Here is a 15171-nt window from a genome sequence, read left to right as displayed (position 1 = left end):
ACACCAGTGGAGGAATTATCAACTCCTTTTGGTCGAGCTGTCAGAGAAGCTTCAACACCTCCCTCACATACACCAGTGGAGGAATTATCAACTCCAAGTGGTCCTGCTGTCAGAGAAGCATTAATACCTCCCACACACACAACACCAACAGCAGAATTAACAGTTAAAGGTGGTCGAGTTGTCAGGGAAGCTTTAACATCTTTCTCACAAACACCTCCAGTTGATGAATTATCAACTCCAAGTGGTCAAGCTTTCAGAGAAGCTTCAACATCTTCCTCACATACACCAGTGGAAGAATTGTCAACTCCAAGCGGTCGTGCTGTCAGAGAAGCTTTAACATCTTCCTCAGAAACACCTCCAGTTGATGAATTATCAACTCCAAGTGGTCGTGTTGTCAGAGAAGCTTCAACACCTTCCTCATATACACCAGTGGAAGAATTATCAACTACTATTGGTCAATCTGTCAGAGAAGCTTCAACATTTTCCCCACATACACCAGTGGAAGAATTATCAACACCTAGTGGTCGAGCTGTTAGAGAAGCTTTAACGTCTTCCTCACAAACACCTCCTGTTGATGAATTATCAACTCCAAGTGGTCGTGGTGTCAGAGAAGCTTCAACACCTTCCTCATATACATCAGTTGAAGAAATATTAACTCCTAGTAGTCGAGCTGTCAGAGAAGCTTCAACATCTTCCTCACATACACCAGTGGAAGAATTGTCAACTCCAAGCGGTCAGGCTGTCAGAGAACCTTTAACATCTTCATCACATACATCACCAATGGAAGAATTATCAACTCCAAGTGGTCGAGCTGCCAGAGAAGCTTTAACATCTTCCTCACAAACACTATTGCTACAAGAATCCACAACTGCCCCAGTTAGAGTGACCAGAGATGCATTTATAACATCAGGGATGAATATCGAACAGAAAAGAACAACCACAGACATATCAAGGGTCCTTAGAGCACTATCTCCACCAGCCTCACAGGTAACTGAAGAGCAAGAAAGAAAAAATCCAACAGGTTCAAAGATTAGTATCGAGCAGGAAACCACTATTCCTTCCATTGATAGAGTAGTTAGAGACGCTAGAATTCCCAGGGGTGGAGATATTTCAGAACTAAATTTGAGAACTAAACTAGAAACCACTATCCCACCTAGAATAATGAGGGATGTAGCAACACCTACACAGACATCACTCTTCCAAGAAGTAACAAGGCCAATTGATCGTGTCTTCAGAGAAACCTTAACTCAAAACCGGATGAATGTTAAAGATGAAATAATTCCATCAATTCGTAAGAAACCATATTTAAAACCAAAAATGTTTTTTGAAGGATTTGGTAGCGAAACCCTATCTGGATTTATAGAAGGACTTGAACAGGTGAAGTTACAGGGAATGAAGAAAAATGATGATGTACCCACTTTTCCACCACCAACTGATCCTGAGGGCACTGACTTTTAAAGAGCAAGTCTCTTGAATTTATTTTCTTTATTATTTAATCACTTATCTTTATCTTTTTACTAATACATATTTTGTGATTTGTCAACATGGTAACAACATAATGCTGGACTGGTTTTTCCCTATAGTTGAATAAATATTTGCAATTAATTTGTTTATTAATTTCTAACAGTATTCCTTCATTTATAGAACCTTTAATGCAAATTATTATTTCATATTCATGAACAATTTTTAAATAGGATATGGGAAGATTCCAAAAAAACGTAAATTAAACTTAAACGGAAACAAAGTTTTGATAGATGATAATACAATATTAGATTAGTTTAGTACATCTTTGGGTATTATTTCATATAATTTTATTTTGAAATAGTTGTTGAAAAAATTAAATAATCTGCTACCCTACAAAAAAAGTTGATACATTTAATATGAATAGTTATGATTTTATGAATATTTTTAATTTGAAGAAAATGTTTAATTTAATGGATAAAGAAGAAAAAGCTGTGACTTTCTGGATATTTTACCGATTGATATCAAATGTCAAAAATATAAGAAAGAAGTGTCTACTTGAAAATTTTAGAAACAAGAGTAAGAAGATAAATTTGATTTGAAGGATCAAGAGTAAGTATAGAGCTGATCGTACTTATCTATTAATGTTTAGTCTTAACTACTAACATGATATAATTTAACATATAAGTATTAATTACATTAATGACAGAATATTTTATTGACATGCTAAAAGACAATGATATTTTGTAAATAATAATTTAATCATCAATAACTAAGCAATATTAATCTTTAAGAACATTCCAAGACCCACACTAAAAAAGGTTAGTTGTCCACAATAAAGGAGTAGTAAATTTATTTTCACTGTTTACGGAAGTTGAAGCACTATTTTAATTTTTTAACAATAATACTAATATTGAAAAATCTTAAAATAAAAAAAATATAGCAACTATTTTGTGTTTTTTATTTTTCATCTTCTATTTAGAAGATGGATTATTAAGGTGGAAATTAATTGTTAAAAATCAAAAACTGTTTTTATTTAATATTTTTATTTTTAACTCAGGAAATATTAGAAATAATTATTTATTTTTATATTAAAAATTGCTTAAAAAAAAAAGGAAGGAAAGAGTAAAATAAATAATTTTTTTTTTCATTGCCTTTTAGCTTCTTGTAAATACCTTTTTTCTCTCTCTGGAAAAGAATTTATTGTATAGACATAGAGGAAAAAGCAGACTCGCAGTCAGAAAGTCAACCGTGGATTTTTCACCATACCAAAAATGTCTACAAGTCGAAATATTAGCAACAGCTTAGCTGACAATGGTTTATTATTACTAAAAAAAAAAAAAATTATTATTATTATTATTTCTCTGCCCCATGGATGTGTAGGATTTGGTATAAGGGGGAAAGCTAGTGAGAATAGATGAAATGTATCTCTTTTACTGCATTTGATCCATTTTAAAAGGGAACTAAAGAAAGAAAATATGAAAACTGACTCTTTATATGAATATATGGCTCACCAGTTGTCTTGTCAGTAGTTATTAATTAAGTTAGTAGTCTGAGACTGTTTATGTGAGTTCACCATCTTTGTAGGCGTCTTGTTGGTGTTAATGTCTCGAATAGTGGGTAAGTGGAGTATTGAAGGCTATCAAAGAATTTTATGTGCCTCCATGAGATGAATTCTGTCTATGTTGGCAATCCAAGTGCTGTATCAATGTAGTCAGTTTTAGCTCTTTATAAAGAATGCTTCGCAATACATCTCTGACTACAACTCTGAAACTGCTGGAGTTTCTTCACTGTTGTAGGTTCTACGTTAGGCAGCATAAGCACTCTGAAAAGGAGGGCTGATTATAGTGTACTTTTATAAATTATTAATTTGAGGTGGAAAAAAATGTTAGGAGAGGTTAGGAGATGATTAAGCCTGTAAGCCTTGGCTATAACCAGCTTTATTTTCTAATGGCAGAGGCAAGCTAGTATCAGGTGTCTGTCAAGGTACACTACACTCCCTGCTGGACTGTTCTTGCACCCTCCTACTTTATAGACTTTAGGGAGACTTGTTCTTCTAAGAGGATAAAATAATAAATGGATTTTTTTTTTTCTCAAGCCCCTGTTTGAAATTATAGTGTGGTAGTCAATGTATGCTATGTTGAGATTTTGTTTTTCTCTGAAACTAGGTTTCATTTTAAAACATGAATGTGGTGGTCAATGTTAACCAGGGTTATATTATGTGATATTAATTGGTGGTGGGGCACACCAATGGTACGTGTTAAAGGCCTAAAACTACACGTAGTTACAAGTGGCTATAATGCTGCTTGTTGCCACCGCACTGGTGCAGGCGCTGGTTGCAATGTTTGGAACAATGGGTTAGTTTGATGTTTCTGAGAATTGGAAATTCCTAGAAAATTGCCGAATTGTTTAATTGAATATTTCATGGTGCTCTTATGACAGCAAAGGCTCCCCAGGGCGCCACGGCGCACACTTTGGGAATCACTGCTCTGATGGATCTTGTCTTGTTCACTGATTGGAGCAAAAATCATCTCATTATCTTCCTCTCGAAGATTCTAAGAGACTATTGGTCCATCGTTTCAATGCCAGAGCAAACTATGGACTTAATGAGTTATTTATTTAAACATTTTTACTTTCACTTACCTATACATGGAATACATAGTAAGGAAAAGTATTATAATCGTGTTTTGAGGTCCCCTGAGTCAAAAATAACTAATTTCGCAAAATGGTGTGGGTGTCGGTATGTGAACAGTGTAGGTCAAAAATGAAAAGTGTTATGATACTGAAATTACATATTTAAGGCGAGTAAATGCCTAGGATGTGACAGAAACTGTTTAGATAAAATTCACTCATCAGAAGTGCTACTTTGTAGAATTGATTTTTCACAGTTTTTTCAATTTTCTGGAAATCAACTCAAACGATTTTAATTAAACTCGGTATGTCAATGTTTAATTTAATGGACTTTAATGTCAGGTAAGTCTTATGCTCATTGAAATACTCTGACAGGGCTTAAATTTTTTTTTCAACAGATTTTTTTCAAAAGTACCTTTAATTTTGTTTATTTTAAAAAATAAACAGTTTTTATTGTAAGCAATATTAAACCATGGATAATGATGGTGAATATGAATTTTTAAAGCAACAGAAAAACAAAAATTTTTTGCCTTCTCTGTTCTTAGTATATATACATACATTTTTTGAAATCACAAAAATAGCGATTACAACTTGAGCTCACCAATTTTCATAAAAATTGGGAACATATGTAGGGTGGTAAGTGAAAGTTGTGTAATGTGCGCACTGCACCAGACTTTTAATTTATTGCCCTTAGAGATGAGAGTCGACTTCATCAAGTTCACAAGGCCAGTTGGGCACAGCTCATCAGTGACATTATAAATGTTTGCTAGAATTAAGGGAAATATTAATAAACTGATCATTTCACTTAAAAATAGTTATATTTGCGTTTTCAAATAACATTTTTACACAATCACATGAATAATTTGTATAAAAAATATTTAGAGGGCCTAATCAGAAGCAAATCATTTCACAGACTGCATAAAAAAAAAATACATATCATTGAATTAGGGATAAAAACATAAATAAATGACTATTTTTGATAATTAAAAACAATATGATGAAAACGTTTTTTTTAATTATGAAATAAAAAATACTTACATAATTGGATACAGCTTATCCAGTTAATTAAAAATCGCCACCTAATGTTGATATTTGATATATATTAACTCTATCATTTTTCTTGAGGAGTGGGGAATTAGGCAGGGACTAGATCTCCTTTACTTAAACACAAAGAAACTAGGTACTTTATCTCACAATTAGTTGCTTCCAACCAAAGCTTAACTATCTCTTCATACATTCCACAATACTATAAATCCAGAGCTTTCATTTATCTGTCTAAAGCAACTGTCTTCATCTCTTGCATAATCTTCCCCCTCATTTGATCCAACCTAGATAAGTAGCTGAGCCAGGATCTGAAAATACTGTCTGGTACTTTCCTACTGGTCTTTTCTTATTTTTTTTTAATGATGGCTCTACAACCTGGTTACAGGACTTGTCCTCCTCCACACAGGCATACACAGACGAGGAAGCGTATTTACTAGATTAGACCAATTGTTGCTCTATGCAGATGACTTAGGCATCATGGGACAGTCCCTTCAAACAGTTACTGAAACTTTTCTTGCATAGGACATAGCCAGAAAACTTGGATTAGAAGGCAATGAGTACAAAACCAAGTACATGGTAACAGAGGAGGTTCCTAAACTAGGGGAGACATTAACCATTGTCCTAACCATCCCCAACCATTGGTCCTCATAACATTGAAAAGTACCAGAGTTTATTCAACTGCGTTCTGCGGTCAATTAGGATAATGATCCTGATGTTGTGATCAGAAGGATGATAATCATAGACAACCAATTGTACTTTGGCTTCCCCAAAAAAACAAAAAAAAACAGTAATAATACTTTCTAGGAAGATAAAGCTCCATCGCTGTAAAACTTTAGTACACCCTTTGCTTCTGTTTGGATCTGAGTCTTGGTCAGCAACTGAGTTTTCCAAAATAAAAAGCTCCTATCTTCAAAAGAAAAGTTTTCTACTTAATTTTTGAAGTTATAATTGTTGGAGAAGAATGGAAAAGACTAACTCAACAGGAGCTATACCATGACTTTGAATAGTCTAATGTTTTCAGAACAATACCAGATTGCTAGAATAGCGGATGAAGAAATGTTGAAAATGCTTTATGAAGGAACTGTCCCACCATGCCTAAGTCACCTGCATAGAACAACAATCGAACAAGTTTAGTAAATACGCTTCTTTGTCTGCATATGCCCATGTCTCTTATAGACCTCTTAAGTTCCAGATTAAACAATATAAAGGCCTTGCATGAGTCCTTACCTACTGGTCTAATTTCCATAAATATCTTGTTCTGGGTTCGCTCTACCTACATGCTTATACCAACTTAGTTGTCACTTTCATTGCTGGTAGATTCAATTGTCATCTAATAGTATCATTTTTAATGGCGTACCCACACAGATACATCATTTATGATGCAGTTAATTTGTCCCATTTATTATTAAGGACATGGTCTCCAGTCTGTAAAGCAGGGAGCGCATATATGTAGATGGTTTAGAATAAATGAGGTTTGACATCTTTTCATACCTTTCTCCTCTCTACAAATCTTTTACTGACTTCTTTTTCTATAGGAAATAATCCTACAATATATCCTTTAATATTTCTGCAATACACAGTTTCCAGATATGAGAAATCATCCAAAACATCTCCACAAGTCATGTGGACTTGTCCTGGCTCACAGCTCACAAGTAGAACTTCACCATTCTTGATATTGATGTTTATACCCTTTCTAATAAGCTCTCCTTCCCATTTTACTTCTGCTCGTTAAAGTTTCTGTGTAGATTCAATCATTAGAAAATATTATTAGCATATATCACAACTTGTCCTGATAGTGTAATAATATGTCCCAATAACCTAACCAATCTATCTCTTTCATAAAATAATAAACTTCAAAATAAAGATTAAAAAATATTCTGACTAGAAAAGCACCTGCAGGTGTTGGAACTTTTGTCTCAGATAAATGTTGAGGACACTAAGCATAGTCTGAAGAGTAACTGCAGCAGCTTCTCTCCAGCTTCAACTACCACTTTCATTTTAACAAGTTTCAAATCAATATGAAACACTCATTTATAACAACTAGTGGAAAATTAAACAAAAGACTGCTCTGATTGGCTTTGATTACCTGCTTTCACTAATTATTGTTCTAGTAACAATAAGTAGAACTGTAATAAACAATCGAACCCTGATAAATACAGTTGTAATACAGTTAAATGGCTTAAAGTGAAAGAATGGGTAATAATAACTTTCATCAGACAATGCCAGATGATATGCTGGAATGTTTTGATTTCATATGTCTTTTTAAATGTGATGAATGTGTTGCAGAAAAAGTACAACCTGTGCACTTATAAGGTTTTACATTATTATGCGCCATCATATGAGTTTTCAAGCTACCAGAGCGCGCTGTTTTAAACTCACATAGTGTACACTGATATGGCCTTATATCAGTATGCCTCGCTCTTACATGACAATGCAAGTTGCTCGAAAGAGCTGTACTGTAACTACAGTGTTGACACTGATATGGCTTCAATTCGTGGTGATGGGCCATGATATGCTGCTTCAAGTTCGCAAAATATCCAGTCTTATAATCACATTGCACACAATGATGCGTTTTATCAGTTGAATGCCTCGCTAAAACATGTCTTTTTAAGTGTCCTGAAATTGCAGTACGATACTGGCAATGGCTACATTCAAATGGCTTATCATCAGAATGAGTCGTCATCATGTGGGTTTTCAAATGGCTCGCTGTAATAGTTCTATATTGACACAGAGAACATGAGAATGGCCTTTCGTTTGTATGCCTTGACATAATATGCTTTTGTAGACTACCTGACAAAACTGTTCTATACTCACAGAATGTACATTGGAATGGCTTATCTCCTTTGTGCAACAATTTAATATGTCTTCGTAAGTTCGAAGAGTCTGCTGTTTTATATTCACATACAGTACAATGGTAGCGTTTTTTTTTATTTCGAATTTTCTTCTTTTGATGAACATTTTGAAGATGTGTCTTTAATATTTGATAGCTGATAAAACTGCATTCACAATGCAGACATTTGTAACTCAAAACAGCCTGATCTGGAAGTTTTCCCAGATGTTCTGTATGTATTAATTTGATATGATCGCTGATTACTTGACGTTCGTCGAAAGTTTCGGTACAGTGAAAACATATAAATTCTTTTGAGAAGGATGGACCTAAACAGGAAATTAAAAATGATTAGTTAAAATATTAAATGAAATCATGAAATAAAATATGAGAATAATCAGGAGAAATCAACACAAAGTCAATATTTTAAAGTTAGTTAAAATGTGCTAGTATAATAATTTTTACCAGTTTCCTAACATAATTTCTCATTTAAATTATTTATTTCAGAAACAACATATGTACTGTTAAATTAAATAACACATATTTCTTTTGTTAAATAATGATTCATAATTGATAAATAAATAAGCATATAATGTTTAAATATTGTAAATAAAAGTTTTGCCTTCTACTTTACTTTTAATTATTAATAGATTAGAGTACGAGTTGTTAGTAGTTAAAAGACAGCTCACACAGGTTTGAATGACAATATATTTATTTTATACTAAAATTTATGATCCTAGTATATTACACTTTAATAAATTTCCTGCAGTCATTAAAAAATAAACATATACATAATGAAAATCACTCGTTCTCAGATGTAGATATTGTGATTATAATATTTATTCATTCATATGGTAACAGTTTTACGGTTTCAAAGCACTACTCTAAGGCAGGTGAACTTATACTTAGACAAGATGTTCCATTGTTATGGTTTATAACCTTGACTATTATTACAATTGATTTAATTAGAACAAAATGGTTGACTTCTGCTTGTTTGAGACTTAAAGGAAGTTCTTATGGATCTTTTTCTGCATACATACTACTCACTTAATATTGTTGAGTAATAAACGACAACAATGGTTGATGTTTTCTCTTTGTATTCAGTCCAACCTGACATGTTGGAGTAAGACTTTGGAACTAGTACCACTTAATTCTATTCAAGTTAAACCTAAATACCGACCTTTTATGGATGAATCCAGTTCTTCTAGCACATCCTGTTTGCAGTTTTCAGGTATCCATACATAGCAGGTTTGCACTTCTAGACATAAGAAATGTCAATAAGAAAAAATAAATTATATATTGGATATCGTTTATAACATGAGTTATAGTGATGATATTTTTGGCCCTGAATTTCTCAAAGCCTCAGCAACAAATTTTTTATCGATATGGTAACCCTTATTATAAAGACTTATTGGTCTTAATCAAGGCTTGGATTTTTATACAGTTAAAACCACTAGAATATGCCACACAAATTACATTAAAAATCTTCAAATATGCAATAAAACCAAAAAAATATACTAATAATTGGACTGGCCTTTCATAAGATGTAAAATGAAGATGCAAAAACGGCTGTTAAAATTTATTTTTATTTAGTGTGCAATAAATATTCAATTGATTGTAATGCATATTATTTAATTATTTATATCTTATTTTTAAGTCCCAATTCATTCATTTACTCTGTGTGCACAGAATATTTCATTAATGAATTACTTATTAAGTTGTTAAGGTGGTTTTAGATCAAAATATTTCCAGGCCAATTACATTATAATCATATTACTAATCAATATCTGATTTTACAATTATTTTATTCCTCTTGGTAAGTAAATTGAAATCCAAATATATTTAACTTTTAGAGGGATTGTTTGTTAATACCTACCACTTGTAAGGAAAACAAACAACACAATGAATATGAAGTGGGGTGTAGTGTTAGAAATGAATTATTGATCGTAGGAAAGCTTTTGTTATATTATATTACTAATTTGAATGAACCATAAATTGTAATCTGGAATTTCGTCTTAATTTTTTTATTTTGATTTATTATTTCTATTTTTACTTATTTTTTTTAAATAGAACTGAAATAGTCCAAATATGCAAATATACGCATTTATTCTGGAATATGCAAATAGCATCTAGGTAAACTGTACATAAAGATTTTCATTCAGCGGTTTAAAAAATGCAAACAAACAAAATATGAAATTGCATAAAAATATGGGTCTTGATCATAACAACCAAGTAATAAGGTTCAGTTTTAACAAGGCCATTTCAGGAACTCACAAAGAGGCCTGAAAACAAGAATCCTCATTTTATTTTCATTTACTTTAAACATTTGACACAACACATTTGATGGGAGAGGTAATTTCCACTCAATAAAATGTTGAACGTTTACTTTTATTATTTCCTCTAAAAGAAGTACAGGATGTTTAAAAGATAAAATTTCACTGTCAATGAGAACTTTCATAGTTGCTATAATTTTGAAAATGGTTAAAAGAGCATCAGCTTAGGTAAAGAATTGAACATTAGTCTCTAAACCGTATCATCAATTTGGAATAATTGGGTCTTAATTTTGTAGAGAAATTTGTTAAAAATTAAGAAATGGCATTTACCCAATAATAAATCATTGAACCATTGCTGAATTGGTATAAAGTAAAAAAAAAAAAAAAAAAAAGCAATATTCCTCTCTCTAACATCATACTACTTGATAAAGTGAATTGTTAGAGATCTATCTCATGTTGTACAAGGAATTCTTCGGAAAAAGAAATTTCTAGTGATATGATAGCAATAATTGATAGTACAAAATTTCTATTTCACATTTACATAATGTGAGTAGTGATTGATTATAATGACGATCGGTTATAATGACCTGGTTCCTTGTTATAAACAATATCCAAAATATTTGAATGGTTGTTGTACTAACAGTTAGGATATCTCAGCAATTGTTAGTACTTAATATTTCAGTCAGTACTCACAATCTACTATTTCTTTGAAGTATTTTATACCCTCTCATATTATTTGAACAATATTTTGTTTTAGACTTACAATTTTAGATATTTAAAAAGAATAAAGTCTGGTTTTATACTCAACTATAATGTACATCACCTAAATTACAGTCCAAATACGAGTTTTAAGAAATATTATTGTAACAGACATGTTCATTGCACGCTGTGATAGAAAAACAACTATGTTATCTTTTACTCGAAATAATTGAATGTAAATGATAACATTGAATTTCAGAAATAAAATAAAATTGACTCACCATTTTGGGAAGATTCAGAGTCTTCTTTTAAATAAATCTTCCCATGACTTTTGGCATCCTCTGAAAAACAAATTTACACTAAATAAAAAATATATATATGCTAAATGGTGAAGTAAAAAATTTTTTATAATAATATAAGTAATTCAAAGTAAAGATTGAGTCTAATTAGAGATAGGTCATGACCTCATAATACAATATTTTATTGATCATTGATTGACTATTTGTAATTAATAAAGGGGAAAAAAAGAATGAATTATTTGAATTTTGAATAAAATTCTTTTGCTTTTCTTCATTCTGAAAACTCTGGAAAGTGGGATGAATATAAATATTTCTTTCAGCCACTGAAATAAAAGGTTAAGAGATGGATTGGCTGTTAGCTGGCATTCAGTGTTAAGAACTAAAAAAAAAACCTTCTGATCTCACTATCCAACAAGATCAATAAGAAAATAGCTGTACCAATTAGCTACCGGAGTCATTTTGAAAAGTTATTATAGAGAACTGGCAGTACTGGCTTTTAACTTTCCTTTTTTAAGTTCAGAAATTACATCATGAGTGCCTTCTCCCTTCTTTTCAAAAAATCTGTTTAAAATGAATTTCTTAAGTTGTTGTGTATTACATTATATTTTATTCAATGGATCTCTAATTCTGCTGCTTGATTAGCCTTGAGCATTTTGCTTATGTTGGGAAATAAACACCTATATTTTCCTAGTATTTCATCTCTTTTGTTTATACTTTGTCTATCTTCCATTAACCCTTTGCTGTTGTTATTGCTGCTTGCTAATGTGAATCCCTCTTTCACCTCCCCATCTACACTCAATTCAGTTTTGGTCAAGCATCCACTTAATAATAACACTGAGTATTTCTCTCACCAGTACACTCTAAACGTGAAATTTTTTTTTTCTTATTTGAGCATGTTGTTGGACACCTGCATTTCTTATTTTAAATCATGAGCCGAGGCGGTAATATCTTAGATCTTTTACAAAATCTGGATTTTTCAGCCTCTCATGGAATAGCTAAAATTTACCATTTCAACTTCAAATTGCATTGAAAGTTTTTGCATCATAAGAATTTTTGTCATCATCAGATCCAATTATATATATAAAAAATAGTACAACTATGGATGCACGCATGCTTGACGTTGATGACCAGGCTGTTAAACGCCCTTTCAAAACTAACAAAAATAGTACAAATTGTCTACCTTGAGATAAATGCTCATGGAACACCTTTTAGGAGACAAAGAAGTAGGACACTTCTGTTGGGTTAATAGGCTAATGTTAAAAACGTATGATTTGTAATTTTGTATAATTCTGAAAAAGAAACAACGGTTCCTATATCCAGGCCAGTGCACCTAGCAGAGTCTCTATTGTTTAACCCTAAGAGTGATCCTAAAAACTAGCAGGGTTCAGATGAATAGTCGTCGCTCTATTGCTACATGCACATTGCACCAATCTGTATCCTGCCAAGAATGATTTAACATCAAGTGTCCTTTTTAAGTTCATGAGATAATTAATAACAATAATAACTTTGATTAAAGACGCCATTGAATAAAAATTTTACATACTATAAAAAGAGTGTGATGGCTCTAAATATGTAAATCGACCCAGACACTAGGCAGAGAGAAAACATAAAAAAAAAATCTTATAATACTTGCGTTTACAGAACTAAGCCGAGATGGAGAGGCAGTGTTTCTCATTACATAAAGAATTTACATGGTATGGATGACTTAAAAGTGGCAGCTTTAAATATAGAGGGCTGTAAAAAGAGAATTACAGGGGTCTATCGTAACTACTTTGACTCTGAGATTAGTTTTGGAGTAAAGAAGAAAAAAAGGTACTAATTCTCAAGCAATATTCCAACATAGCAAGTGGACTTATACTCACTTATTGGCAAGTCAAAAAATTGTTTACTATTGTTGCTGACTACAGCATAAAACCATAATGTGATTCGAATTTCCGCAACTTTAGGCACCAACATCACTGAAAAAAATCCGTTAGGCATTTGATTACCTGTTGAAGAAACAGACAACCATGATCAAATTAAGGCAATAATAATATTGTAGGTGATAACCAACAACCATAGGACATAATGTAAAAGTGAGTAAACCCCCACCCGCCACGTTGAAATAGTATTTGGGAACAGTAAATAAAAAAAAGAACAAAAAAGTGGTTCTTTTTAAGACTTATTTTTACATTCTGTTTTACTGATTGGAGAATTAAACTTGAAAAATGTCTTTTAGAAGGCAATAAAAGGACAGCTTGTTTCCAGCAGAGTTGTATTACTTTTAATACATAGTTAAATAGCAATTTTAAATAAAAGATAATGCATACATGTGTAATATTGAATTGCTGCATACACCATTAGGTATTGCCCAAAAGACGGGGAATGTGGATATAAAACAAAAATAAATAGGCATTCAACAGATAAGTTATCAATATTGATACCTCGAAATTTGAAAAATATATGTGTGAGACAATATATAGTTCATAATGAATAAACAGTTTAAATTCAATAAAAATTAATTATAGTGAGGGAGTTTAATTTAATTTTTTGGCAATTATTGAACACAAAATTAAACAATTTACTCATATTTATGTACCTGTCATTTTAATGTAATAATTAAAATGATCAGAAATATCCTTAAACTCTATAGACCATTGCAACTAAAAAAAATTGAAAAATCGTTATGATATGTCAAATTGAAAACAATAATAATCAACAAACACATAAATCGTAACCATCACGAGTAAATAGTCAAAACAACAAAGAGGTAAATGATAATATAAATAAAACTATATTAAATAACAAACATATTATTAGCAGAAAATATTATTAATTATCAAACAATTTATTTAATATAAAGAAAATAGTCGTAAATGTTTCTGAAGCAAATAGAATAGTCAACAACTCTTTCAATGGATTTATCTGCTATATGAGGAGAAGATGGTCGGAGGTACTAACAGCCAAAAAGTACAGAAATAAACGAAACTTATTAATTTGTGCCATCATTTCGACCTGAATTTCACGCCTTCGTTAGGGACTTAACGAAGATTTCGTCAAAAGTGGGATTCCTAAGATTCCGTGTACTTTTAAGTGTAAAATTTTATCTGAATCTTCGTTGAGTACCTGTTGAAGGCATGAAATTCAGGTCGAAATGTCGGCACAAATAAATAAGTTTTGTTTATTTGTGTATTTTTCTGACCGCAACCCCGACTATCTTTTCATATTATTCTGCGGCCAACTTACACCTCACTATCTAATATATTTTAAATAGGGGATTTTCATTAAACAAAATAAAAAAGAATTATCATTGACGAATTCACAATATAACTACTTTAGGTTAGGTAACTAGTTTCTCTGTTACTTATAGTGGATAAAATAATGATTTGTACTCTAATTTTTTCAGGATAGATTTATGTTAAATAATTCCCGAAGGTAACTGATTATTATGGCAAATAATAAAATTCTGTATTAATTGTTACAAGTGAAAGAAATAATAAAGCCGTAGACTGTCAAATCGTGCGAAAAGCATTCGAAAATCGAATGAGTTATCCTAAATTTTTTTAAAGACACATCAGACCACAAATAAGATGAGAATGACCTACTTCCAAAAGTGTGAGAAGTCAGCTCCACGAGACTGCCTAAAAAAGATAGCAGACCGCATACTCTATTCCCTTCATGCGATGTCCAAAGTCTCAACGTGATTAACAGTTGCATTTAAAGTTTTGGATTCGAAGGCATTTTTTCCATCTTCAAATAAATTTCCTACTATCAGGCCCTAAAAATATGAATCTTTTTTTATCGAGAAACAATACCTTTTTCCATAAGAAAGGCGGTTCTTTAATAACCTCTTGGGTCAATCATAACCTTATAATTTTTAGCTTCATGAAGCTAATTTCTCACATTTTTGGAAGTATATTTTCACCTTAATATGGTCTGATGTGTAAGGTAAGATATA

At 31.8% G+C, this 15171-nt stretch overlaps 2 protein-coding genes across 4 annotated transcripts in view; one reads left to right on the top strand and one right to left on the bottom strand.

Moving 5' to 3' along the window:
* Positions 1–1626, top strand: part of LOC106690322 (streptococcal hemagglutinin) — an 11320-nt gene extending 9694 nt beyond the window's left edge. For all 3 annotated transcript variants that reach the window (XM_067045147.1, XM_067045145.1, XM_067045146.1), the window contains exon 3: positions 59–1626. In XM_067045147.1, coding sequence (XP_066901248.1) covers positions 59–1458 — 1400 coding nt within the window. In that variant the 3' untranslated portion in view covers positions 1459–1626. The remainder of the gene's footprint in view (positions 1–58) is intronic.
* A 4089-nt stretch (positions 1627–5715) lies between these two features.
* Positions 5716–13951, bottom strand: LOC106690315 (zinc finger autosomal protein). Its single transcript, XM_014435717.3, has 4 exons — positions 13813–13951; positions 11217–11276; positions 9144–9221; positions 5716–8292 (listed from the first exon to the last, which is right to left on the bottom strand). Exons 1-4 carry the CDS (start codon positions 13817–13819, stop codon positions 7349–7351), a joined length of 1089 nt encoding a protein of 362 aa, XP_014291203.1. The 5' UTR covers positions 13820–13951; the 3' UTR covers positions 5716–7348.
* Positions 13952–15171: the final 1220 nt, after the last annotated feature.

The sequence above is a fragment of the Halyomorpha halys genome, unplaced genomic scaffold, assembly GCF_000696795.3.
Source record: "Halyomorpha halys isolate HHAL.00 unplaced genomic scaffold, Hhal_1.1 Scaffold50.1, whole genome shotgun sequence".
Lineage (NCBI taxonomy): Eukaryota > Metazoa > Arthropoda > Insecta > Hemiptera > Pentatomidae > Halyomorpha > Halyomorpha halys.
The sequence above is the reverse complement of the archived record's forward strand: the minus strand, read 5'-3'. Positions and strand labels throughout refer to the sequence as shown.